This window comes from Hemicordylus capensis, chromosome 1, assembly GCF_027244095.1.
Source record: "Hemicordylus capensis ecotype Gifberg chromosome 1, rHemCap1.1.pri, whole genome shotgun sequence".
In the NCBI taxonomy this organism is placed as follows: Eukaryota; Metazoa; Chordata; class Lepidosauria; order Squamata; family Cordylidae; genus Hemicordylus; species Hemicordylus capensis.
In genome coordinates this window covers 435,042,772-435,070,309 of record NC_069657.1, presented here as the reverse complement: position 1 = coordinate 435,070,309, position 27,538 = coordinate 435,042,772, and the positions used below count along the sequence as shown (strand labels likewise).

Below are 27,538 nucleotides of genomic sequence, written 5' to 3'. Positions count from 1 at the left end.
TGCGGCGTGTGTGGCGGTGGCAACGGGCACATGTGCGCCGCGACAGTCACATGCGTAGCGCCAACTTCTACTTGTTGCAGACAACGATGGGGGCAGGGGCGGCAGGGAGGAACTCTGCTGCCCCCAAAACTTTTCAGCAAAGTCGAGTGCCGGAGGGGGAAGAGCAGCAGGATGAGTAAGTACTAAACCACCCACCCCTGCCCTTAAAGCCACACTCCCCACTCCCCGGCCGGACCTCCGGACCGGCCGAAGTCCAAACCGTTCCGGAGGCCTCTTGCATGGCCCCGGACCGGTTTGGGCACACTCCTACTGCCTGTCTCCCTCCACCAATGGCTTCAGTAGCCCCAAACAGCAGCAGTGCCCTTCCTTGCTGCCAACAGGCTACACCATGGCTGTTCGTTCCCCTCAGGCCACTGACAGGCTCGGGCCGGTCTCTTGCCCTTTCTCTCTTCCCCTCTCTTCTTCTTCTCTCTCCTCCATTTGCTCTTCCCCTCTGTCTTTCTTCCCCTCCATTTTTTCTTTCTCTCTTTCTCTGTCTCCCTTCCTGTGTTAACAAATCTTGTTCATCTTGTTTCCTCATCTAATTCACACAACGGCAGCCTCCTTCTCCTGAAGGGGCTCCTTCCTCCCTCACAACCCCTCCCTTCGAAAACCCCTGCCTGCTATCCTTTTATATATCTCTATATAGCTATATCTATATATTCCTCTCCTTTGCAATCAAGAACATCTTCCGACCAGGTACAGCTGCATTCCAACTGACCTTAACCATCACAGGCTCCTCCTCCCTATCTGCATATGGAATCCCCATTGCCCAATCACCATGGTGCTTCTGATCTCACAGATCCCTCCTCCCTATGGATCTCCACTGTCCAATCACCACGGTGCTTCTGCTTATGAACTCTCGTGAGAACGGCCACACATGGGATTAGCCATGGGTACGCCTTAGAGAATTATATAGATAGAAGATTCCTCTCCTCTACAATCAAGAAAATCTTCTGACCAATAACAGCTGCATTCCAACTGACCTTAACCATCTCAGGCCCTCCTCCCTTTCTGCATATGGAATCCCCACTGCCCAATCACCACAGTGCTTCTGCTTATGAACTCTCGCAAGAGCTGCCACGCACGGGATTAACCACGGGTACGCCTTAAGGTAAGACTCATGAGAATTGGTGCAGAGAATATTACAGGTAGGATTATAAAGGGAAATGAGTTTGTGCTGCATGCAGCAGGGACTGCGGAGTGAGTATAAGGATTTAAGGAAGAGCTTTGCTTGTTTGTGGAGATGAATTATCTGTAATCTGCATGGACATTTGCTTCTGAATAGCTCTATACTAACAGATACACAAAACATATCAATAATGCACTTCCATGAGAAGTCTGTCTGGATGCCGCCTTTGACAACTAATGTTTCAAAAGCTTTTAAGTACACTTCTTATAGCAAGTGACATTTGCCCTTACCTTTGGTGGTAAAGGAGGTGGCACTTTAACCTTCATAGTTGAGCTAAGAGAGGGAAGTCAAACATTAATTATAAATACCCAATAAGAAGAAGCAATATACGTGATAGCACAAATGATTTTTAGGATATCATCTAAATCAAAGGTTCTCAGCCTTGGTTCCCAGATGTTGATGGACTTCAATTGCCATAATCCCCAACCAAAGGCCATTGGGGCTGGGAATTATGGGAGTCGAAGTCCAATAACATCTGGGGACCCAAGGTTGAGAATCCCTGATCAAAATCATCTAAGCTGGGGTGGGCAACGTAAGAACCTTGGCCGACATTCAGACTAATTCTGCACCAAGCTGCCAAAGTTTTCTGTCATGCTGCCGGCGGTGTTCCTGCAATCCAGTCTACCCTTTGCAGCCATCGAACACACTCAAAACCTTTTCTCTGAGGGTTAATAAAATGAATGCAAAGTGTCTCCCCCACCACTGCCTAGAATTCACTGTACTATGAAAATATACAAATTATATATTTAATAAATAAAATCTGTAGAAGTTCTACACCCCCCTCTTGTATTATCATTTTCAGGTATAGCACTCAGTAGTGATCAAGTTGCCCACACCAGACTTAAATTCATAAAGTGGCTTTGTATATTGGAATTTACAGTAAATATTTTTCCAGCATGCCTTAAGACACCACAATTAGAAACCCAACACCTATTGGAGAAAACCCATCAAATCATGTTTCAACATCAATCATTTGTGGAGGATGTTGGAGGAGTAGGAGTACAGCAAGAAGCACCAATTTCTCAGAGGAAAATGTCAGCAGAATACAAAAGTAAGAATCTAAGGTACACTAAACTCTAGATCATGATAATTTAGCCAAAGTCATTCTAAGGGCTGAAATCCTGTGTCATTTGCATATATAATGCCCAGTAAAATCAATATGATTTAAATATGTGCAATTGTCAGCTAAACAGTAGCTAGACTTTTAAAAATGACATGCTATGACAAAATTTGCACCTCTCATTCTCTAAAAAAAAAACCCCTGTTGAATATGAGTAATATCTTTTTTCAAAGTAAATTTGATGTATCAGCTTGCACACAATCTATGTTAACCCAATATAATATGCAGGGAATATGTATTTTTGTTTGCAAATAGGCCCATGTTGCTCAAAGAAAATCCTGCTTATCAGCTCAGCCTTAGAAAATGAGGTGCCAGCAGAAAATTAAAATTGATTATAAAGTACTTTAATTACCCAGAACTTTGGTTTAAAGTATTGGCTTGACTCCCTGCATACTGCTGGGAAGTCACATTTTGCCTCCTTGACTGTCTTTTCCAAAATTCCAATAATGTCCTGTTAAATAATAGCACTTTTATTATCTTTTACAAACACAGATTACTTACTATAAGCAGATTTTGAAAATACAGGCCTGCTTTACCTGCATCAAATTACACTGCTCAAAGCAACATGAAGAAGGGGTTAGAAGTCAGGATCTATTGTGGGTTGTCTCAAATGTTGGCAGAACTCTCACAACAATTCAGAGGGGGGGGGCACACTAAAGTAGAAATTGCTTTATTTAAAATATTAAATTCTAACCCTCCAGTGCAATATCGCTCAGGACAGCTCACAATAGGCAAAAGCAATAAACACAGTATAAAATTAAAAACAAAACAGTAAAATAGATAAAACATGAGACAGTATAACATTAATAAATCAACTAAAACAGACTAGTTGAAATTAAATTATAAATATTTGGGGTTTTAAGTATGGCACATGAAGTATTTACAGCAACAATGTTCTCCTCTGGTATGTGAAAGAGTGCAGTGAGACACCACTACCTCGGCCTTCAGCTGATCAAAGATGCACATGACAACTTTATGACATCTATTGAAAATCCTGTTGAAAGTTCTTAGTGGGGGTTGGAGGTGGCCAGCATAGGCTTTAAGTAGCCTATGCTCGCCACCCTTGACCTCCACATGGAGCAAGCTCCATCCCCCCATCAGCGGAGGCATCTGAACACCCCTAACCTGAATCATGGGGTTCCTGAGAATGAACAGGTGGAATCCATCGCATTGCAGAGTTGCCGAACACATGGGTATCATGGTTCTTCCTACTCCAATCCACCACAAAGTTGACAAATTGGTTGGTGCAGCTGCTGGTCCTTTGCAGCAAGACAAGGCAGTAATATTTGTGGTTGATGAACTGGGTCTCCTGTCTGCTGGGTGCCAGTATGTGGCTATGGCAGCCGTCAACAGCACTAACGCAAAAAGGAAAGCCCATTTCATCAAATCCATCCATGATTTAAAAAAAGGGGTGGGGTGGGAGCAATGCTTTAGGGTTGCTGCAAAATCCACCTTCTTATATTGTGTTTCTAGGCTGGATTTCCCCACATCTTTTCATCCTCACCACTGTCCTGAAGTAGAAGCCCAGTTTGCCTTTCACAGGACCTTGGTAGTAGCAGCAGTTGCCTCATTTGATGACTCATGCCATGTTGCTGAGCACAATTGGTGATACCTTGTCTGCCAGTTCATCTCATCACCACTGCAATTCTCACTAAAGATAAAGGACTTGGGTCTACTTGAGATATGTTCCATGTTTCACTTTTCCATGAAATATTCCCATCATAATGGCCTACAATTTTTTCTTGAAAGAAGTGGCTGGACTCCCACACAGATTGTCATCCCTCCTTCTTCTGCCATAGTATCCACTGCTTTGCTTCTGCTGCCATGAAAATTCAACACGTAGGTTTTACTGTTTCAATTCTAAAAATGAAATCGACGGCAAACACAGCAAAGAGTCTTGTTGCACTGTAAAGAGTATCACACCTATTGCTGCACAAGTCTTTGCTAAATGTGTCAAGTCTTTAAAGGTGCCACAAGACTTGCTGTAACAGATTAACACGGCTATATCCATCTGGAAGTTGTTAAGATAACTGCAAGGTCCTTTAAAGCCACCACATATCTCCAAATAAGGTAAAGATTCCAAAGTTGTTCTTTCACATTTAGCAAGTAAGCACAAATAGAAGTATTGGAATGTTAACAGGTTTGTAACCAAGATGAGCAAGCGTTTGTAACCAAGATGAGGAAGAAGCCACAAGTCTGGGACTTGACAATGATCAGTTTCTGGTCAAGTGCCGTCAAATGCTTCAGAGTGTAAGGCAGTGGGAGGGGAGGTTTTAAGCGTCCCTGTGGGTTCAGGATGACATCAAATGCTTAACATGAGTTTTCTGTATTGGTGCCTCAGAGGTGTAAGCAACCTTAAAACAAGTTTTGGTGGGCTGCTTCTGATTTTTCGTGTGATGGAAATGTGTAGATATTTGGCAAAAAGCTGTGTATCCAGAGGCAAAATGCACTCACATGTCAGCCTGCTCCACTTCCACATGAAACTGGACCCCACCTGCCTGTTTTCCCTCACTTCTGCTGTATAGCAAAAGTTCAATGTCATAGTGGCTCTATGTGTCAAATCACTGGAGAAAGTGACAGCAATCTATGGAGATTTCCACCAGCCAGAACGGGCCCTATAAGGAGGGCTGTATTTAGGTAAGAGAAACACATTCAAGCAGATGATGTTTTGAACAAACTTTCCTCAGTTATCTATTAACCAGAGATACCATTAGCAAAACTTACTGTTTAGCATCATCACTGTCCACTTCTTCCTCATCTTCTAAATGTGCCACATGGCCCCTAAGTAATTGAACAGAATACAATGTCTGATTTCAAGTTGGTCCATTTATCTGCAACTATCTAATATCTCAAGTCAAGTCAATCTTCATTATAGTCTATGACCAGGTCTCAACTATCAAATATTTGTTTTCTGTCATCCTAAAAAGATCAGCACCTTTAATGTTGATATATTTAATTAAAAAACAAAAACAAATCACAATTGCAAGACAGACAAGCATGGGATCTTCTCTAGGTGCACGAAAACAGGGCCACATGAACATCATTAGACAGAGAGATACGAAAGTCAACATATACATGAACGTAAGGGGGGAAAGAATTTGCAATCAAGAGAAAGAGAGTTAAGAATTACCGCTGATGCAGTTCTTCTTCAACTGATTTTAGAAGACTCCTTTAAAAACAGAAGTAAAATTCAAGGACTGGACACATTCAGCAAAAGCACACAAAACCAGACAAGTTTTTTATGTGATTTGACATACGAAAGCCATGCAATAAATTATATCAATTGCTTCAGATAATAAATGAAACATTTGCTTTAGATTGAAACCATTTTTAGCCTAATTACAGAGTATATTCTGCAGTACATAGGCATGCTAATTATTGCACCTGACAATCATCTCTATAGGCTAGGGTGGATAGAGCATATTCTAAATATAGTTACTAGTATTAAAAAAGAGGGGAAAATTATCTAGACTAAATAATGCAATGCCATAAGAAAAACTATTGGCAAATCCTAGGAACATGAAGAACTGACAAGTCTCTAATTTTTATCACATTTAGACTGTAATTCTAACATACTGACCAACATCCAAACTAACAGTTACATACAACAAAAGCTTCTGCCCAAGTATGGCAGGAATATTTTTTGTGAGTCCCTCCTTCCCTTCCCTATGCCTCCCAAAAATATGCCCCTGATGGTTTGGGGGACCCCTTCAGGGACATATTTTCAGGAGACACAGGAGGCTACAGAAGGACTGTTGAAAATTGCCTCTCCCCTACATGAGCGAGTGGAAGCGTTCCCTGTGCACAATTATCAGTTTGGCTGTCAGCCATATATTTGAACTCCCTGGTTTGCCAAATTAATGGGTATTTTTTACAAAAGAATTTCCTTCTTAAAAGATTCTATCACTTAAGATGCAACAGGTATTTTATCCAAGCCATGACATTAAAATCAATGCATGTACACAGACACAGGGACCTATCAGTATTAAGATGCACATGAGAAAGCTTTTTATACACCTGCCAAAACAAAAAAATGAAAACACTGAAAACATTTGCAAGCACAATAGCTGAATGTTTCCCTCAAACCACATGCTAAATATCTGCTTATATTTTGATCTGTCCTCACTGTATAAAATGTCAACATCCTGTTTAAATAAAGCAATAAGTGTAATGTCATTGACAAAAAAGGAAAGAACACCTTGTTAAAATACTTACTTATTTGCACCCAAGAAATAACTGCCTTGAGGGCCTTGACCATATTCTAGTTGCAAATCCTATTGGGGAGAAAATCATGAAAAAAAAAAAATTGAAACCAATGGCTCCCTCTCATCTCATGGCATTTTAAATTGAATTATATCTAAACGGCTACCCCTCTTCTTATACGGTCTTCAGAGTCACATGACAGTCTCACAGCACATGACAATATGCAAATACTGCACTATGAATAAAAATGTCCCTCTCCTTGCTTCCAATAGGAAACTTTTGCATGAGCAAAAGATGTTGATGGGCAGAAAGAGAGACAAGATGTTTAGTGTATTCATTTACCTATTTCTATACCATTTGTAACTAAGTCTCAAGATGGTTCACAACCAGTTAAAACTTTAATAAATGTAAATAATTAAAAACAGATAAAGAAATTAAATTAAAAATCAATTTTAAAAATAAGTTTTTTAAAAAATCAACCAAAAGCTTAACTGAACAGGTTTGTCTTCTGGGTTCTTTTAACAAACATTAGAGATGACCACAAACAATAACGTGTTTATAGTTACCCACTACAGGTCCCTATGCCCCTAAAAAGTTGCTGCTGATTGTTGAAGAAACACAGGGAAGATAATGATAGGGGAGGATAAAGGGGAGAGACAAATTTGCTAAAATTGGACAGAGGCAGTTTGTGCTAGTTCCCACTTAGACCAGGAGTCTCTGGCAGATTTTGGCAGATTACTGTACCCCCCTCTCCCCACATAATCCTATTCCTGAGGATCCCTCCACCATCAGGAGCAGCTTTTCAGGGGCACAGGGGGTTGCAACGAGAGAGGCAGCAAGTGCCTGCCATGAGCTTCTGCCTGCTCACGCATCTCTGGAACAGCATTTCAGAGATTTGAAGGTGGTACAATTGAGTCATTGTGACCCACAGTACATACATTCTTACTCCCCACTGTTTGAAGCACTATAATAATGCACAAAACAAGTGTTACTATAGAGGTGCAGGGGGAAGATGAATGTGTGTGTCACAGGTAATTATAGTTCAATCATGGTCACTTAAAGTCTCCGAAAAGGTGTAATTGCATATAGTCCTTAGCATGTTCAGAGATCACAATTCCTCCACCACCACCTATGCAGTAACAAAACTGCAAGTCTTTGTGGATGCAACTAGATGTCGACTGAGAATCCTAGTGGGTTTTTTTTTTTTTAGCATAGATATAGGCCTTCATAGTCCTGGAAGCCTCAAGCTTCCATAAAGGAAAAAAGCAAGTTTATAATCAACATAGTTTTGAAGAACACTTACTTCCTTAACTAAACATACACACAAGCACCGCCAATATTAGAGGAACCAGAATATCCAAGAACGTCAAGTGATCAGTTTGTATAGTGTATCTTCCTTTCTGTGAAGACTATTTCCCGTTCCCTGTGGATGTGAACCCCTACATCTTACTGTATGTACTATTGTGCTCCTATATCCCATTCTAGGTGCTCCTTGACCACCAAGTGTTTCAAAATATTCCGAGTGTCGGTTGATCTACTGGGAAGAGCACTAAATGGGGGCATCCTGACTACAGCAGAGGCTTTAACTAAATGGCTCTTTGGTCCCATCCCCTCCATCTTTACGATTCTGCATAATGATGCTCCAATGATGAAGAAAACCACTTTTTTTAAAAATAGCACCCTCTAAACTTGCTGTATCACCAATTTTGCCTGTCAATAAGATGTTTAATTGGAAATAACTGGAAGCATGACTTTTCTCTCAAAAGAAAAAATGTTGAGAAGACAAGAACATTAACAAGAATGCTGGGTTAACTTCTCTCTCAGCCTAACCTACTTCACAGGGTTGTTGTGATGAGAAACTTAAGCATGTAGTACACCACTCTGGGCTCCTTGGAGGAAAAGCGGAGTATAAAACGTAAAAACTAAAAACTAAAAACCATGAAGGAAGTCAAACTGAATCTCCAAAGGACCTCTTGGAGAGTGATGCAGTATCTAAACATTTCAGGAGTGTTTACAGATCGGAGGCATTTGGATGAGAAAGGAAAGATGCATTGAGTTTTCAATTGATTTCAAGGTTTTCAATTAATTCCCAGCACTGCAAGTTCCCCTGCCTTACAAATTTATACAGTCCTAGCAATTTCTATAAAACTTCTTAAATTACATTAATTTACGCTTATATATCTTTACAAGATCAGCAAGATCTTGTTGAACATGATAGAGGTCTATAAAATCATGCATGGTGTGGAGAAAGTGTATCGAGAGAAATTCTTCTCCCTCTCCCATAACACTAGAACCAGGGGTATTCCCATGAAATTGATTGCTGGGAAATCTAGGACCAACAAACGGAAGTACTTTTTCACACAACGCATAATCCACTTGTGGAATTCTCTGCCACAAGATGTGGTGACAGCCAACAACCTGGATGGCTATAAGAGGGGTCTGAATAACTTCATGGAGGAGAGGTCCATCATAGGCTACTAATCAGAGGGCTAAAGGCCACCTCCAGCCTCAAAGGCAAGATGCCTCTGAGTACCAGTTGCAGGAGAGTAACAGCTGGAGAGAAGGCATGCCCTCAACTCCTGCCTGTGGCTTCCAGCGGCATCTGGTGGGCTAGTGTGTGAAACAGGATGCTGGACTGGATAGGCCTTGGGCCTGATCCAGCAGGGCTGTTCTTATATTCTTATAGAGCTTTAGAATGGACATTTTCTGGAAGCATTGTGCAGCATCCAGGTTGGCCTTGTGCTAGCATTAATGCTGTGGCACTAGCATAAGGACATAGCACAATGCTGTCGCATGAAGAAAACAACCTCTGATCAAGACTAGTTCTTGGACTAGTGATAGCGCAACATAGCACAGAAGTTAACTGTCACACAACACGCTGCACTACTTCTTGCCCAATCCCATATACATCCCTGAGAAGGGTCCTCTTCCACTAGTGATAACGCAGCATTTAAAAGTACTTCCTGTGAGCATTACTGTGGATGCTGGCCACTGCAAGTTACCTGGGGGAAAGTACTCCTACAAAGGAGCCATGCTTTAAATGGCAGACAATAGCCATAAATCGTGGCAATGCTAGTGAAAGACTTGAGGATTCTTACTTATAGCTGTAGAGAAAGCTGTAGCAGCTGCACCTACTAAACAAATGTGCAGAAAAATGGAAACTGAGTATCTTATGGCTAGGCAGAGCCACAGTGTCTCTTTCAATTTGTAAAACACATCTCTATGACAGTATGCAGTCTACAGTAGTGACAGAAAAATTAATAAGAGAAAATAAGCAACTCTCTACAAAATGTAAAGACAAATCCTTCATCTGTCATTGTATATTAGGAATCTTACAGGGAATTTTTAATGAAAGGTGACATCTGTCACCGTGGTTTATATTTGTTTTATTTAAAGGTCTAAACTTTTGTTTATAGTCAGTTTAATACCCTGTCTGTCATCATTAATAGACTAAAACTTGAGTATAATATTTTTCACATCTCTTTCTAAACTACTATTACTACATGTTTTAAAAATAACCAGCATTTCATCCTAGATATAGTACATCAAAACACTGGGAAAGAATTTTTTTGCATACTGTCGCAGTGTATTTCTGTGGGGAAAATAAAGCTTGTAAAACTAGAGCACAAATAAAAGACCACTAACACTTTAAGACTGCATAGAATTTTCCTAACACAAGATTTATTGTGCATAAATCATATTTCTGGAAACAGGCATCTGAAAGACAAAAGGCACACATCTATGCGCTTGCAAATTTAGCAGTCTTCACACATGTATCGCACAGAGGACTGTACAGACAGATGTAGTTAAATCCAAAGTGTGCTAAAAACAAGTGCCACCTTTGTTTTTTCTAAACCACTTTGTGGGATATTTAGCCACCAAAGTCCAAGGGACTCAAACTGCTCTGCATTCTGGTAGTTCTGCTAATCTAGATCAGCAATTGTCACAATAGCCCAGCATATCTATTATGGCAATTACCAAGGTCTAAGGTTTGGGAGGGCTTTTCCCAATGGCAAGGGATGCGGTGTGGGGTAGCCTTGCCATGTCCCCTGGAATTTAGGGCAGCCCCTGAATTTTGGCTCCTTCACTAGGCTGCTAAATTCCACCTGGATTTACACGGATTTCAAATGTGCTGCCCAGACTGCCTGGCTTTTACTCTGAATCCGATCACATGGGAGGATAGAGGAGTGGGAAGTATACAAATCTGTCAAATAAATAAATAAATGCAAATTAGATGTCACATAATTTACATAATGTGCAAATTAGGCCACCCGGATTTGGGAAGCTTGAATATGGCAATGCTGGGGTGGGGGGTTTGCAGTCATCTATTATAATAACCTTTTAAAAGGTAGGCCAGTAATACTTATGCAGACGAGGGCATAGATAAGGAGAGAATAGTTTTCAAAACTAGTTCAATCCCTTAGCCACTATGCTACCCCAGCCCTTGAATACAAATGTACAGGTATGATATATCAGCCTGGTTCTCATACAGTGCTTTGGCATTTTAGATAAAGGAAGAATGAGAAAGTGAAACTGTGTGGCTAAAACTTTAGAGAGAAACGAATTAAAACTAAGCTGAAATGAGTATTTACTATCCTGATCGGTAGACACTATAATGTAGCAGGAAGCATATTAAAAAGATTCCTTTGTCAATAATCTGCTTACTGCTTAATATATACATTCATATCCAGGGAATGATGGAAGGTAAAAGGCTCCAAAAATTTGGAGAGGAATAGTCACATTGATTTTTTAAATTTTTTAAAAAGATGATCTACTTCAACCTTTGGCAAGAGGCTTGCAAGGAAATGCTCTCAAGGGAAAAAAGTTGTCCTGGGCACCCAACTGCTGGTTAGCACAGGGTTTGTTTGTTTATTTATATACCGCCCTAAACCAAGGTCTCAGGGTGGTTCACAACAAAACAATAAACAAACATTGAAATCAATTAAAATTGATTAACTGAAAAGAAACAGTTAAAACAAATCAAGAACAGTCTAAAGTTTAAAAGTTTAAAAGCCTGGGTAAAAAAATGAGTCTTCAGACACTTTTTAAAAGCCGCTAGAGACAGAGAGACTCCTATTCTCATGGGAAGCGCATTCCAAAGTCTCGGGGTGGCAACAGAGAAGGCCCTGCTCTGGGTGGCCACCAGATGACATGAAGGTAGCCACAGACGACAACTCCTCTAATATACGCAGTGGACGATGGAGATCACACAGAAAAAGACGCTCTCTTAAGTACCGTGGGCCTAAGCTGTTTAGGCTTAATAACCAGCACTTTGTATTTTGCCAAGTAACTTATTGGCAGCCAGTGCAACTCCTATAATATAGGAGTAATATGGTCTCTTCAAGATGACCCGGAGACCAACCTGGCTGCCGCATTTTGTATTAATTGTAGTTTCCGGACTACGTACAAAGGCAGCCCCACATAGAGCGCATTGCAGTAATCAAGTCTGGAGGTTACCACCAAGTGTACTACTGTTCTGAGATCACGAACCTCAAGAAACGGACGCAGCTGGTGTATCAACCAAAGTTGATAGAAAGCACTTCTGGCCACTGCCTCAATCTGGGGAACTAGGGAAAGGTGTGAATCCAGAAGCACTCCAAGACTGCGTACCTGTTCCTTCTTAGGAAGTGTGCCCCCATCTAGAACAGATAGATCAATATCGCTTCCTGAGTGATGACCCCGCACGATAAGTACCTTTGTCTTGTCTGGATTCAGTCTCAGTTTGTTATCCCTCATCCAGCCCATTACTGCTTCCAAGCAGGCATTCAGGAAGGATATGCCTTCTCCTGATAATGTTGACATGGAGAAATAGATTTGGGTGTCATTTACTGACAGCACGCTGGACCAAATCTCTGGATGATCTCTCCCAACGGTTTCATGTAGATGTTAAAAAGCATTGGAGATAGCATGGAGCCCTGAGGGACCCCATATAAAAGCTCAGATTTTGAAGAGCAACAGTATCCAAGTGACACCATCTGGAATCTGCCAGAAAGGTAAGAGAGGAACCACTGCAAAGCAGTGCCTCCCACCCCCAACTCCCTCAGATGTTCCAGAAGGATACTATGGTCGATAGTATCAAAAGCTGCCGAGAGATCCAAAAGGACCAACGGAGTCACACTTCTTCTGCCAAGTCCTAAGTGGAGATCATGTCAAGTCCTAATTGGAGATCATCTATCAGACTGACCAATGCAGTCTCCACTCCATAGCCTGTCCGAAAACCAGTTTGAAATGGGTCTAGATAATCAGTTTCCTCCAAGACCTAGCTGGGAGGCCACCACCCTCTCAATCACCTTGCCCAGCCATGGGAGGTTGAAGACAGGCCTGTAGCTATTAAACTCTGAGGAGTCCAAGGCAGGCTTCTTAAGAAAGGTCTAATAATTGCCTCCTTTAAACAAGGAGGCATCCTGCCCACCCTCAGAGAGGTATTTATAATTGCCACCAGGCTCTCCACAACAACCCCCTTGCCAGATAGTATAAGCCATGCTGGGCAAAGGATCAAGCAGACAGGGGGTAGGACGCACTGTTCCGAGCAGCTTGTCCACATCCTCAGGAGTCACAAGCTGAAATTGATCCAGTCTAACCACACAAGAGGAGTTGCTGGATACCTCTGTATCTGACACTGTGATAACTATGGAGTCTAAATCTAGATCTAGATCGACCCAAATACGAGAGATTTTGTCCACAAAAAAAACTCATTAAAAGTGTCACAGCAGGCAACTGATGGTTCTAAATTCTGATTTGAGGGAGTAGGGGGCCCTACTATCCCCCTCACAACCCTGAATAGCTCCGCTGGATGAGAGCTTGCGGAAGCAATACGGGCAGAAAAGAAACACTTCTTTGCTGCACGTATAGCCAGAGCATAGATATTTAAATGCGCTCTATGTTGTAATCTGTCGGATTCGAGTCGTGTCTCCTCCACTTGCGCTCCAGTCATCTACCTTGCAGCTTCAGCTCCCGCAGATCTTCCGTACACCAAGGAGCCATTTTTGAAGCGGGTCGGAGAGTACGATTAGGAGCGATCATGTCTACTACCCTGGTGAGCTGACTATTCCAGTTCTCTACCAGGGTATCAACAGGATCACTGGCAGAGCCAACATTAAATCCTTCCAAGGCTTCTTGGAATTCTATTTTTTAATTTACTACTACTACTACTACTACTACTACATTTATATCCCGCTCTTCCTCCAAGGAGCCCAGATTACTACATACTACATACTTGAGTTTCTCTTTCACAACAACCCTGTGAAGTAGGTTAGGCTGAGAGAGAAGTGACTGGCCCAGAGTCACCCAGCTAGTTTCATGGCTGAATGGGGATTTGAACTCGGGTCTTCCCATACCTAGTCCAGCACTCTAACCACTACACCACACTGCCTAATGAAGGCAGCGAGAGATATGAGGTTACAGAAATAGGTTGGCAGACAAGCCTGTCAAACACACAGCTTTGAGAAACAAATGAATTCTGAGTCCTCCCATTTAATCATCTAGCAAAAGATTCAAGAATAGTGGTGTGTGAGTTTGACAAAGTGGCACATTTTTGCTTCAGAACCAGGAAGACTGCTTGTATATAAAAGACTCAAATGAGATGCATATCCAAAAGATTATTTCCCCCCCATCAAGCCAGTCATCCTAGAAACAAACACAAATGTGGAGCCACACAGACTGGGCAAGATGCCTTAAATGTTTTGATTTTCAGGTGGTGACAGAAACATGAATTGTACTCAATACAAATTCCCTTTAAAAGTGTGTCAAGGACAACACACCAAAACTCACGGGTAATTCTATCAAGGTTAGATTACAGTTTGCTAGGCACTAACAGTTCCAATGTCTGGCAATAATGAGTCCTGCCAATGAGATCACTCAGGAGAGGTCTAAATCTGCAGAACAGAATGAGAGAATTTATTGCTTGAGATAAGCTTAGAGACCAGACCAGACCAGACCAGTTGGAATGCACCACCTTTATTATGCATGCAAGACAAAAACAAACAGACCTAGCACCACATCTATTATGTCTTGTCTTAATTCAGCAACACGAGCTTTTGAGATGTATTTTGTGTTGATGTTTATGTTGTAAATACTTTGCATTTTTATAAGAAAAGTGGTTTAATAAACAGTGGGAGGAGTTATTGGGTCACAATGCATGCAATACCAAACCAAACCATACAAGTGAATGAGCACAAGGCTTATCTGCCCAGCACCAAATCATAGTTTGGCATCATGTGTGAACTGATCCAATCTCTCTTTACTACATATGAATTAATCATCAGTCCAAGATCTACACAATATTGCACCTGGGGTTTCTAAAGGGGTAATCCAAAAGTACAAACCATTGTACATTCAAAAGCTTGGAAAACAAAGAGCATCAGGAATTTCAAGTAGATGGGAATTGTCTCCCTGTGTACAAAATGTTACATCCTTGTACCATTTCACAGGCCCAGAATGTCCCAATTCCCCAGCCGAATCAAAAACCTGGGTAAAAACTATGATCTCTTCAAAGGGTTCACTTCATTCCCATCAACGCCTTATTTGCATTCTAATGGAGAGTTTATGCTTAGCAACTTGTAACTGAACATCAGAAAATGACTAATGATTAACATGGTTGGTGCCTATCTTGAACTGTTTTGAAGGTAACAAGTATTCTGAGATTCAATTCAACACTACTTTTCTCCTTGTATTTGGGCCTCAAGTTCACCCATTTCTTCTCATCATGAGGAATGAGCAAATTGAGAGGTCGCTTATTCAGACATGTGTGCTTTCAGACACTGTGAGACAGAAGCCAAGGCTCTATCTTGCAGAGTATGGGAGAATCCTCCTGTCCTTTGAGAGAGGAAGGAGTATGTGAGCTTAAGACCTGTACCTGCTCCTGATCTCACCATGAGTAGCAGCCCTGGGGTGAAGCAGTATTTGAACATGGCTGTTGACAATGCCACTCACGTGCACAAGTTACTATACACTTTCTGAGAACTACACAAGCACTGAAGATGTCAACGAACTATCTAAAAGACAAGCCTGTTCTCACACTTTTTGACAGTTCTCTAACTATACTTGCTGTGTCAAATTATATCTGGCAGAAAATCAAGTTTGAAGTTCCTAATATGCACGATAGTCTTTGTAAAAACAGATGATGAACACCACATGTTCTGTTCAGTGCAGATATCCATAAACTATGTACTGGTGTGTTGTGTGGTCTCCTGCTATTAAAGTGCACGTTTCTTCTGCAGAGTCATAATTATTGCACATTTTGCTCCTCCTAAGCCTCCCAGAAGTACAGGCAGAAGTTTAAAAATTTTATTTTTTTAAAAAAAAGAAGGTAAAGTTTAATGATGTCAGAGTGTTTTGAGAAATGGTGATAGCAAGATGGTTTAGAGATGCAGTCACAGGCCAGCTGGAAGAACCATATGTTCGAAGTACCTGGAGCAGAGTTATAAAGGGACAGGCAAATTCCTGAAGATATACATTCATGTGCCACAGACAAAATCAAGCACCTGCATCAAAATGAAAGCTGCTGGCTATAGTAAACAAGGGGAGCTTTTGATGAAGTATAAATAAATACCCACTTGCTGCTGTGTGTTTACAGAATTACTCAGCTTACATAAGCAACTATAAGCCCGCACTCCACCCCTTCCCTTTTCCACACCATTCATCACCTTATGTATATGCTCAAGTTTCTCTGATAACTTTAACATAATACAATTACTAGCCTAGCTAACACTATTGTCAAAGTTTTTAGTATAATACTTCTGGGAGATTGTAAGACTCATTGTGAGAAGTGTTAGTGTCAGAATGCTTAATTAAAGTTAGTAGCTTTATTGCACAAGTATTAACTGAATTTAGCACACATCTTGAATTTTCTATAGATGGAAAAAGAAGAATGACACAAAACACTGAATTTTGAAAAACAAAGGACAAAAACATACACTGACAAAGAAAAAGCAATAGATGAAAATACCAGATTAGATCTTGCAGTGTAGTATATTTCTTCAGAACTGTCCAAAAAATCGTTACTGTCGGGCTGTTTATTAGACAAAGACCAGAAATTCAAGTTAATTACTTTAAGACAGAAAGACATCCAAATACAAGGGAATTTTTTGTACAATAGCTGGCTCTATTGTTACCACTTATTAAAGTTTCTAAAGGTTTACACAACATAACAGCTGGATTAGTATAGCCTGCAGACATGAAGCAAAAATGCATGAGCAGGTAAAAGGTGTACATTTATAAGTGGACTTAAGCTCTACCAATTTCAATCTTTCTGCCTTCTTGCACAGACAGATTAACAACATTTTGTATATAGTCAGCTGCATCATTCCCGTGGACAGTTCAACCAGAAGAACCATCTGCCTTATCTCTCTGGGGTTGGCAGACCATCTTCAAACTGACATCTTAGCCAAAAGCTAACAAATCAGTTGTGATTAACACCATTCATATCTAACTTTGGTGTTAGCAGAGAACTAAAGGTTGTATGAAACTGTCTGGAAAAATATGCCTAGAACTACATACAATAAAATATTAAAGTATTATTTTCCAGCAAGGAGGCATGAGAGAGACTGGCTTAGAAATGAAGTGTGCCTCCAAATCAAGACCCCACCAAGTCTGTCTTCTTCTTCAAGAAATCTGCCTCCTAGTGGATGGACAGGGGAGAGGAGAACACCCTGGTGTCTAGACTACTAGCTGGTATCAAGCAGGAAGAAGTATGATTTTCACAGTTTATTTTCCAGCTGAGCTAGCTATTTTATACAGCTACTGAATAATGTAATAAACCTTCTCAAAGGCGAAAATGACTCTGATGGTTTTGGGTGGCTTATAGTATAAAAGGAGGAATCAGACCAACACAGGGGCGTAACTACCATTAGGCAAGGGGAGGCAGTCGTCTTGGGGCCCCACTGCCTCAAGGGACCCCCCAGAGGCACATCACATGACTCCCCACCTGCCCATGTTGCACCCCCTATGAATTATGTTGAGTCTCTTGGAGATTGGCAGGAGCAGAGAGTAAAAAAAACTAGATTCAATGTGAACTAGATATTCACCATATTCATAATGGGGATGTGAGTGCACTATATATTGTGAAATGTGTTTGTGTGCGTGTATCAGCGAGGGGCCCATTTTAAAATCTTGTCTCTGGGCCCCCTCCAACCTTGCTACGCCCCTGGACCAACACCTCAACTGTAAGCATTTCAAATGTAGCACTGCAATTTAGTGGACAGCTTGTTGAAAGTGTCAACTCAATGTGTGGCAGCTGTGAAAAAGGCCAGTTCCACGATAGGGAACATTAGGAAGGGGATTGAAAATAAAACTACTAATATTATAATGCCCTTATACAAAACTATGGTGCGGCCACACCTGGAGTACTGCTTACAATTCTGGTCACCACATTTAAAAAGGACATTGCAGAACTGGGAAAGGTGCAGAAGAGGGCAACCAAGATGATCAGGGGCCTAGAGCACCTTTCTTCTCCCTCTCACATAACACTAGAACCAGGGGTAATCCCATGAAATTGATTGCCAGGAAATTTAGGACCAAGAAACAGAAGTACCTTTTCACACAACACATAATCAACTTGTGGAATTCTCTGCCACAAGATGTGGTGACAGCCAACAACCTGGATGGCTTTAAGAGGGGTTTGGATAACTTCATGTGGGAGAGGTCTATCAATGGCTACTAATCAGAGGGCTAAAGGCCACCTCCAGCCTCAAAGGCAGGATGCCTCTGAGTACCAGTTGCAGGGGAGTCACAGCAGGAGAGAGGGCATACCCTCAACTCCAGCCTGCAGGCTTCCAGAGGCATCTGTTGGGCCACTGTGTGAAACAGGAAGCTGGACTAGATGGGCCTTGGGCCTGATCCAGCAGGGCTGTTCTTACGTAACTTGCTTCCAAGCATTATCACATCGGGGCATATCCTGTTCTTGTATGTTAACCACAACTTGGCTGTGGGCCAAAGGTTAAACCTGAAACTGCTACAAAGCCATAAATCAGCTCTGCACAACTTCAGCCCTCCAGTTGGATTTGGACTATAATTCCCATCATCCCATGTTTCAGTGGCCAATAGTCAGGAATCATGGGGGCTATAATCCAACATCTGTTGGAGGGCCTCAGCTGTGCAGCCCTGCCATACATTGTGGCAAAGAATGGTGAATCCTAGAAAGAAAAAAAGCCTAAGGACTTCTAAGCAGCTCTGTTAATCCCAGCTATTGTCTCAAATGTGCAATTTTACCTACAAGCCAATTCATTAAGATTATAAGGCCTGAAAGATGCATTAAGACAATATGGTAAGAGCTGAAAACTGGATATATATTGTTATATCCTCTCCATTTTGGATTTAGCCTGTATACGAAGAGGGTCTAAGAGAGACAAGAGCCTAGTGCCAGGAGGGTCAGGTTCCATTTCGGCCAAAAAAATCAAACAAACCCCAAAACCAAACCAAAAAAACCAAAACCACTTAAACTTGGGCAGAAAGCCTAGGAAAGACACACCTGAGGCCCTGCATTCTAAATAAGGCTAAATTACATTTTGGAACAACAAGGTCCCAGAATAATAATCATGTCCTAGCAGACTGACCACACCCTAATGCAATCAGAGCAACTCTGAAGTCACTTAATTAGATTTGTCCTTTTGTCCTGGCACCTCTATCTGAGTAAAATATCTCTACCCATCCGATCATCCCCCTAACTCAGCAGTAGAGCTTCAAAGTACACATTCTGCCATCCCCTTTATTCTAAGCCTTTCCCACCTCTGCAGCCTTGAACTTGATCTCCTTCCCAAAACCCTATACATATTTGTTGCTCCCAAGACATCTTTCCTAAAGTGATCCCAGACATAGGACGGCAGCAGCGAGGTGTACCCTTTACTGTCCCCAAACTTCCTCCTGATCCCATCCCACCTTGACACGAAGATCCAAAGAAGGAAGTAAACCTGACCTACTCAAGTTAATCCTATGGGAGGGCCAGAACCTACCTCCTGTCACCCAAGCAAAATCAATGACACTACCCCAGATACTTCCCTGTGCAATTTTGCTTCCTGCACAAGATTGTCTTGGAGATCCCTTGACTTCTAGCTGAAGTCAACATAATTCTGTACGGAATCACTGACACTGAGCCATTCCAGACATGGGTTTCCTGCAGGCTCCAATTGCACTGAAACCCAGTACTCGCCCTCGACTATCAGCATATGGTATTCCTAGTCCCATTTGGAATCAGATGCCAATTCAGCCACAAACTTTAAGATGTCTACCTAGGCATATAGCAGTGGGGTGGACTGTCTCTCCCCACCCTCAACTGAAGAGCACAGCTGTGGTGCAGAACACTTTATTTCCCCATTGAGATACATCCCTCAGGCACTGCGCTCAAGTCAGCAGACTCTCAGAAAAATATAAAGATTGCTCTTTCTCCTCCCTTCATTTCCCCTTCTTGGTCAAATGTTCCACTTTCACTTCTGCAGCTGTAGCACAGCTCTGAGAGCCCCACTCCCTTTTTCCCTCTGGAAAATGACTTTATCCAACCCCAAATATCCAGTGACTGTTCTGTATCAGATACACTAAGTAGTGCTAGATATTGAGTTGCAAGTTGCTGCAACCTGAGGTATCTAGACTTGCCCGATATTTTACCCGCTGAAAGTTAGAGAGGATAGAATTGAAAGATGCTGTAAGATGATGCAGCTTATAGCATTTACCCAAATCTAAGAGGTCCCCCCCACATTTCATTCCTGTTAAATATTGGGGGGGTGGGGTTTGGTTCCATCTTAGATTCAGAGTCTTCTTTCTTTTGGGTAAGTACAGATATAAGTTGTATTTAACTTCAGTCTTTTAAAGGCACTGTCCGAAATTCAGAGTCGCCTTGTATTTGGGTAAATACGGTATCCTTCTATGGGATCAAGAGTAAGCAGATTTCAAGTTACCCAGTTTAAATGTTCAGATTTCTCCTGAGGCTTTGCTACCCACAGCAAGCCTCTTGTAGCTTCTGCCCCCTTTCTTTTAACTTTTCCACAAAAGCAGGCAGGTCTTGTTTCCTGCAGGAGGGAAACCACACAGTGTCATAGTCCTACGAGGCGAGAGCTCGAAGGAGATCTGCTCTTGTGGTAGTGAGCATGAATTGTCCCCTCTGCTAAGCAGGGTCCACCTTACTTTGCATTTTTTAAATTTAATGTTTTTTGACATTTTGTATTTTACATATATCTTTCTCCATTTCCCCCCATCCCTTCCCCCAACCCCGAGAACCCTGCCTGCAACCTTGGAGTAGTCACTGCCAGTCTGTGTTGACAATACTGAGCTAAATGGACCAATGGTCTGACTCAGTATGAGGCAGTTTCTTATGTTCCTATGAGAATACCTCCAAGCTGAACAGGGGCCAAATCAGGAGGATAATATATCCACCATTCTCCATATCAAGGTGGCAGGCCAACTAGAGGAAAACAGGCAACAACTCACAAGCAAAGAAAGGCCCTAGAAAGGCCCTCTAGGTCTGTATGCTCCCCTAGTAAAGATAACAGTGCATCCCGTAATGGCTACATCTGGGATTTGAGAGTTATATACAAATTCTATACTATTCAGGATTGTAATTATACAGTCTTTTCCATTTGTCTTACATAAAACATCTTTGTGTTACATAATTAGATATTATTTTGAAAGAGCAATGGGCAGAAAGTGAAAATATTTTAAAGCCATGCCTTGTAAAGCATTTCTTGCATCATTCTAGGCAAGAAAATGTTTCACGAGTTTCTCGCCACCCCACTCCAGTTTTTCCTTCTCTGGCCTTGGGGGCAGGGGGAACATTTTTACCAAGTTTTTCCATTTTATTTTCAGGCCTTCACATCTCTAGTAAGACCACACCAATGTACCATCTAAGTAAGTAAGTACCGCCCTGAGCTTTTCTGGAAGGGCGGTATAAAAATTGAATAGATAGATAGAAAGATAGAAGGGACAGACAAGTTAAAATAATCGACATAGCAATACCAGGAGATAGCAGAATAGAAGAAAAAGAAACAGAAAAAATAATACACAAAGATCTACAAATTGAAATTGAAAGGCTGTGGTAGAAGAAGACCAAAATAATACCAGGAGTAATTGGCGCCCTGGGTGCAATTCCAAAACACCTTGAAGAGCACCTCAACACCATAGGGGCCACAGAAATCACCATCAGCCAATTACAAAAAGCAGCTTTACTAGGAACAGCCTATATTTTGCGACGATATCTATAACAACAAGAACAATATTGATAATAAAATTCAGCCATCCCAGGTCCTTGGGAAGGACTCGATGTCTGGATAAAACAAACCAGTCAATAACACCTGTCTGACTGTGTAAACAAGAAATAACAACAACAATATACTAAGTAAGAAGATCAAACAGAGATGGAACGAGTATACTGAAATTCTGTACAGCAGGGACATCAACATACAAGATATTCCAGAAGATATTCTCTACTTGCAAGAACCTCCTACAGGAAGATGAAGTTAGATAATCACTCCGGTCATTATCAAGTCCAAAGGATACAGGAATTGATGGAACAGCTACAGAAATATGGCAGGCAACAAAAGAAGAATCAGTCAAGGCTCTAACCAAACTATGCCAGCAAATCTAGAGAACGACACAGTGGCCAACAGATTGGAAGAGGTCAGTCTACATACTCATACCAAAGAAAGGAGACTTAACTAACTGTGCAAAACATTGCACAATATCTTTAATTTCACATGCTAGCAAAATAATGCTCAGGATCATCCAACGCAGATTTAGAGCCCTACGTGCAAAGAGAAATGGCAGATGTTCAAGCTGGTTTCAAAAAAGGCTGAGGAACAAGAGACATTTTTGCTGATGCACGCTGGACAATTGAAAAATCCATAGAAAACCAAGAAGAGGTTAATATGTGCTTTATTGACTACAGAAAAGCCTTCAATTCCGTTGACCATGTCAAGTTGTGGAATATCCTTCGGAAAATGGGTGTCTCAGAACATCTCATTGTTCTCATGAGAAACCTATATACAGGACAGGAAGCCACAGTCTAGACGGAACATGGTGAAACAGACTGGTTCCAGATTGGCAAAGGAGTAAGACAAGGGCTGTATAGTTCCTCCTTATTTATTCAATTTATATGCTGAACATATACTGAGAGAAGCTGGATTGGAAGAAGATGAGTGTGGTTTTAAAGTTGGAGGAAGAAACATCAATAACCTGTGCTACTCTGATGCAACTACTATGATGGCTGAGAACACAGATGATCTGCAAGCTCTAGTAATGAAAGTCAAACAGCACAGTGAAAAAATGGGACTACGACTAAATGTATAGAAGACTAAACTAATGACAATGGGTACAGCAACCAGCCTCAGAACTGATAATGAAGATATTGAAATGGAGAATAGATTCTGCCTTTTCGGATTGACCATCAACAGTAAAGGATCCAGCAGTCAAGAAATACGCCACAGACTAGCACTTGGTAGGGTTGCAATGAAGGCCTTGGAAAGGATATTTAGATGCCATGATGTGTCTATAGCTACAAAGATTATAATTGTTTGGACAATGGTTTTCCCCGTGACACTCTATGGATGCGAAAGCTGGACTTTGAAGAAGCAGGATAGAAAAAGTATTGATGCTTTTGAACTTTGGTGCTGGAGAAGACTTTTGAGGATCCCATGGACAGCCAGGAAAACAAACAAATGGATCCTAGAACAAATCAATCCAGAATTTTTACTCAAGGCACAAATGACCAGGCCCCAACTATCATACTCCGGACATATTATGTGAAAACCCAACTCCCTTGAGAAGTCCATCAAGCTGGGGAAAGTTAAAGAAAAGAGAAGAAGAGGACAACCAGCAGCAAGGTGGATGGACTTGATTACGATAGCAATGAATGTACCCCTGAGAGACCTTAAAGGCCAAGTTGAAGACAGATCATCCTGGACATAATCTATCTATGTGGTCGCTAAGAGTGACTTGACAGCACTGAATCAATCAATCAACTTGTGCTGTCTCTGTGTCCAAATGGTTCTGCAACAGCACAGCTACTCTAAGATTGCAATCCTGGGCATCCTTTCTTAAAAGTAAGTGTTGCTGAATAAAGCAGAACATAGCCTTAAGAGATGTGGAAAAGGGTGGATCTCTCAATCACAATTCAGTGAGGGATGAAAAGATACAGATGTTTAATTCGTTATTTTAAAAAATTATCTAGAAATGCAAATTTTAAAGACATAGAGTGATGTAATCTGCCTGGTACCTACTTCTCTCTCCCCCCTCCCTGGCCTCACCCCTCCCACTAAAAAAGATCTTAAATATCCAGGATTAAGCTGTTAAATAGGTAGATCATTAAAAAAAAGTAGTTGGACAGAGTTCAAACAAATGTTGAAAGCCAGAACATTTCTAATAGATGAAGACAGCTCAGGACTGAATTTTACTCATGAGTATTTTAGCAACCAAGACTTTCTAATTTCTAGTGACATCTTGCCCGGTTTTAACAGTGTACCAAATCTATACTTGTTTCCCAAAGAAAACGGAACGTACATGATGATGAACTGAAATAAAGGAATTCCTTTATTTTGGTATTGCAAAAACATTTTCCACATGTCTATATCTTGGCTAGCTGTTGAGACAGACATGTGAAAAAATTTCTTGCAGTAATTATGAGGCACAATGCATCTTTTTAAGGGACAGTAACACTTCTCAGAATGAGAACCCCATGTGATTATGATCTGAGAAACTGTAGAAGCTTATCCAACAACACCTGATTGCTCATATGCTGATTGAGGGTTTTGTAGAGTTGCCAGCTCACAATGTGAAGAGCCTGCCTTCCCCTTTAAAAGGTATAAGATTCTGGAAGAGGATACAGCTGTTGTGTCTACAGTGTGGTTTCTCCTCCAGGCCCTCCACCCACCTGTTTTCCCGCCTGCTGTAGCAAGCAAGATTCCAACTTCAGAGCAGAAAGGGAAAGAGGGCAAGTAATGGTTCCTGTGGGAAGAACTGGCCAAGAGGCACAGCCGCCAATTCCACCCCAATACTTTGAAACATTTAAAGCAACAGGAAGACTATCCAGGCTGTGTTCTGGCAGCCTATATATTCTAGGTTGTTGTTGCCATCAGATGGAGACTTTAGAATGCAATATTTGCAAGGGCAATCTGAAATAAGCTGTTTATTTCTTACTAATCTACATCCTGCTTGCCTTTAAAAAGAACTAAAGTGACTCACAATGAATAAAATTAAGAACAAACAGGCTGTTTCCTTCCTTACATTCTAATGATAGAGCAGGGACCAGTGTTCCATTTTTTTTCCATGTGTGTGGAAGAAGTTTAGTACTGGGCGGAAGTATCAAGCCAGTTTGTGTGTGTGTACGTGCATTAAGAGTGGGGTCAACCTGAGCAGGATCTAAAATTAACTGAGTGGACCTTAAAAAAAAACTTGTGTGTGTGCACACTTTAGTGGGAACACGGGCAGGGACTAATTTGTGCTAGGGGTGGTGATGAAGCACAGAGTGAGGATGAAGGCCCTGAATCTCAGACATAACTAATAATTGTAATTGTTGGGACAATGACTTCTGCTGTTGCACAGGAGTGGCAATTAAGGCATTAGTGTAATGGAAAAATCCAGGCACAACTGAAAAGAATGAAGTGGGGCACCCACAGATTCTAGGGTTAAGCGGTATAGCCTTAACATGCCTGGAGTATGATTTTGTGGGACCTGGAACTATCACATGACATGAAAGGATAAATAATCTCTCTGCCTCCTGGCACTGCCACCAGACCTGTATCAGTCTTTGGCTAACTGGGATGGTTACACATGAAACTTATGGAAGTTCCCCTGCTAACAAAGTTCCTCTTTGCTCAAAGAAGCAATTTTTTAAAGTAGTGATTCTCCTTATTGAACAGAGGGAGAGCAACTGGCCCTATCCAGCCCCAGCATAGCATCCCTTCAGTGGCTGTTGCTGGTGTTTAGATAGTGAGCCCTTTGAGGACAGGGATCCATCTTATTTATTTGTTATTTCTGTATGTAAAACACTTTGGGAACTTTGTTGAAAAGTGGCATATAAATATTCATCTTTGTCATGGTTTCTGCTCTTACACAACCTGTTCTGAAACCTGAATAAAATCTGGGGCCTGTTTTATCCCAGGTCATTATCTAGGTCTCTTCTGTCCTTCACCTGTGGGTGCAGACAAATGCTTTTCACTACCGCTACTATCCCTCCTTCCCTGCTGAGTCCACTGACCTGAGCCATGAGAAAGATTAACATGTACAGGTCGAGAATCCTTTATCCGGACTGCTTGGGACCAGAGGTGTTCTGGAGTCTTCTGGATTTCGGAATATGTTCATAAATGAGATATCTTGGGCCTGAAAGGTTACTGGGTTTTTTTCCTCCAACAACCCCTGAAGTTCCTTCCCGCCTTCCAGCCAAGCTCCTTCCCGCTTCCCCTCCTTCCCTTCTCACAGACCAGCTTGAGAAGCGTGTGAGTTGCAGTGCAATTCCATTCACAAAACCGGCTTGGCTCCACGCCAAAGGAAGGCTCTTCCCCTGTTCGGAGTGCCATTGCAGACAGAGCCCTGGGTGCTGCTTTGCCTCCCTGGCCCCTGCCCTGCCTGCAAGTGCCCTTAAATGCCCTTTTAAATGCCGCCAGCAAAGTGCCCATCCATGTGGGAAGGGAAGAAGAGCCAAGGCTGAGGAGGGGCCAGGCAACTGCCATTACAGACAGAGCTGCGGGTGCTGCTTTGCCTCTCTGTGAGTTGCGGGGACTGCTTAGTTTGGGAGCATTTGCTGCTTTGTCACTGTTAGCTGCTGAGTTGGGGCTGGGATTGGTTTGGGGGTTTTGTGAGTGGTTGAAGCTACAGGTTGAGAATCCAAGAAGAAAATACAGGCAGGGTTTGTTTGTTTTTCTCGGCGTGGTGTCCGGATTTTGGAGCTTTCTGGATTTTGGGAGTCCGGTTAAAGGATTCTCGATCTGTATAAGTGGTAGCAGTGGTCTTTTAAGTAGTTAAAAGACAGTGTACATAGCGGGTGAATGATCAAACGATGCACAACATACAGAAAAGCACTACAAAGAGAAATTCAGATAATATGTAAGAAACCTCAACTAATGCGGTATCTGTGGTGTTTCAAGAAGTGTAGGCTGCACACGAGACATACGTAAACAAGTTTGTGGCCTGTAATAATCTGAGGCAAAGCCTTCATAATTAAATTACAGTTATGTAAACTTTGGTCTACTGTTTCATGACTACAGGGCCTTGTTGCATCAGGACAAGAGGGCAGAGGTTCTCTCACATCACAAGCAAAGTGGTCCCCACTTCATTAACAAGCTGTTCCATCACCTATTGATAAATATTGTTAGGGAGGTATGTTCAAAATACCTTTAACACATATTTGACTTAGAATGCCAAATATATACCTATGGGATATTGAGCGGGGTTAAATTCATGGAAGAAGACTGACAGATCTGATGTCCAATTAACTTTTAGAAGATCCCCAAAATCCAGGACAATTACACAGATTGTGAAACAAGTAGTGTTTATGTCTTGAACAAATGCACGTTATACAGAATGACAGGCAAGTTCTCAGGACTCCTCCTTCTTTGCTTCCTCCAATTTTATTCAACAAATCAGATTTTTTTCACCATCTACATGGGACTGTTTCATGTGACACCCCACATACAATTGTATTACTTACAAACTCATGATGAGGTTCTGTCTCCTTTCTTAAAGGTGGATCAAATTTTACTTGGCCAACTATTAAAGAATCAAAAGATAAATTAGGTCAAAGAAAAAGGAGACATGGTCAAAGGATGTGAGATAAAGGACAGGGCTGTAATTCATGTACAGTGTTTTGTGGGTAAAACTTAACATGGAGCAGCATCCAGACCAGTCAGTCATTACTAACTTCTGTTGGAATTAATGAGAGTTACAGAAGTCACGATTAACAGTCTGGATGCTGCCCATAATAAATAATATACAGTAGAGATTGGCACTCATTTTTCCAAAGGCTTTAAATCATCATCCCACAAAAGATGGAGAGGAGAGCTGGTCTTGTG

General features: G+C 41.6%; 1 protein-coding gene across 9 annotated transcripts in view; it reads right to left on the bottom strand.

Moving 5' to 3' along the window:
* The window catches only part of MAP4K3 (mitogen-activated protein kinase kinase kinase kinase 3), a 122,304-nt gene that overhangs the window by 48,590 nt on the left and 46,176 nt on the right, over positions 1–27,538 (bottom strand). For 2 of the 9 annotated variants that reach the window (XM_053242928.1, XM_053242983.1), the window contains 7 exons: positions 27,178–27,236; positions 16,501–16,563; positions 6,567–6,625; positions 5,482–5,520; positions 5,076–5,132; positions 2,704–2,802; positions 1,462–1,504 (listed from right to left, as the gene is read on the bottom strand). In XM_053242928.1, coding sequence (XP_053098903.1) covers positions 1,462–1,504; positions 2,704–2,802; positions 5,076–5,132; positions 5,482–5,520; positions 6,567–6,625; positions 16,501–16,563; positions 27,178–27,236 — 419 coding nt within the window. The remainder of the gene's footprint in view (positions 1–1,461; positions 1,505–2,703; positions 2,803–5,075; positions 5,133–5,481; positions 5,521–6,566; positions 6,626–16,500; positions 16,564–27,177; positions 27,237–27,538) is intronic. The other 7 variants (XM_053242935.1, XM_053242946.1, XM_053242950.1 and 4 more) reach the window with 7 other exon arrangements.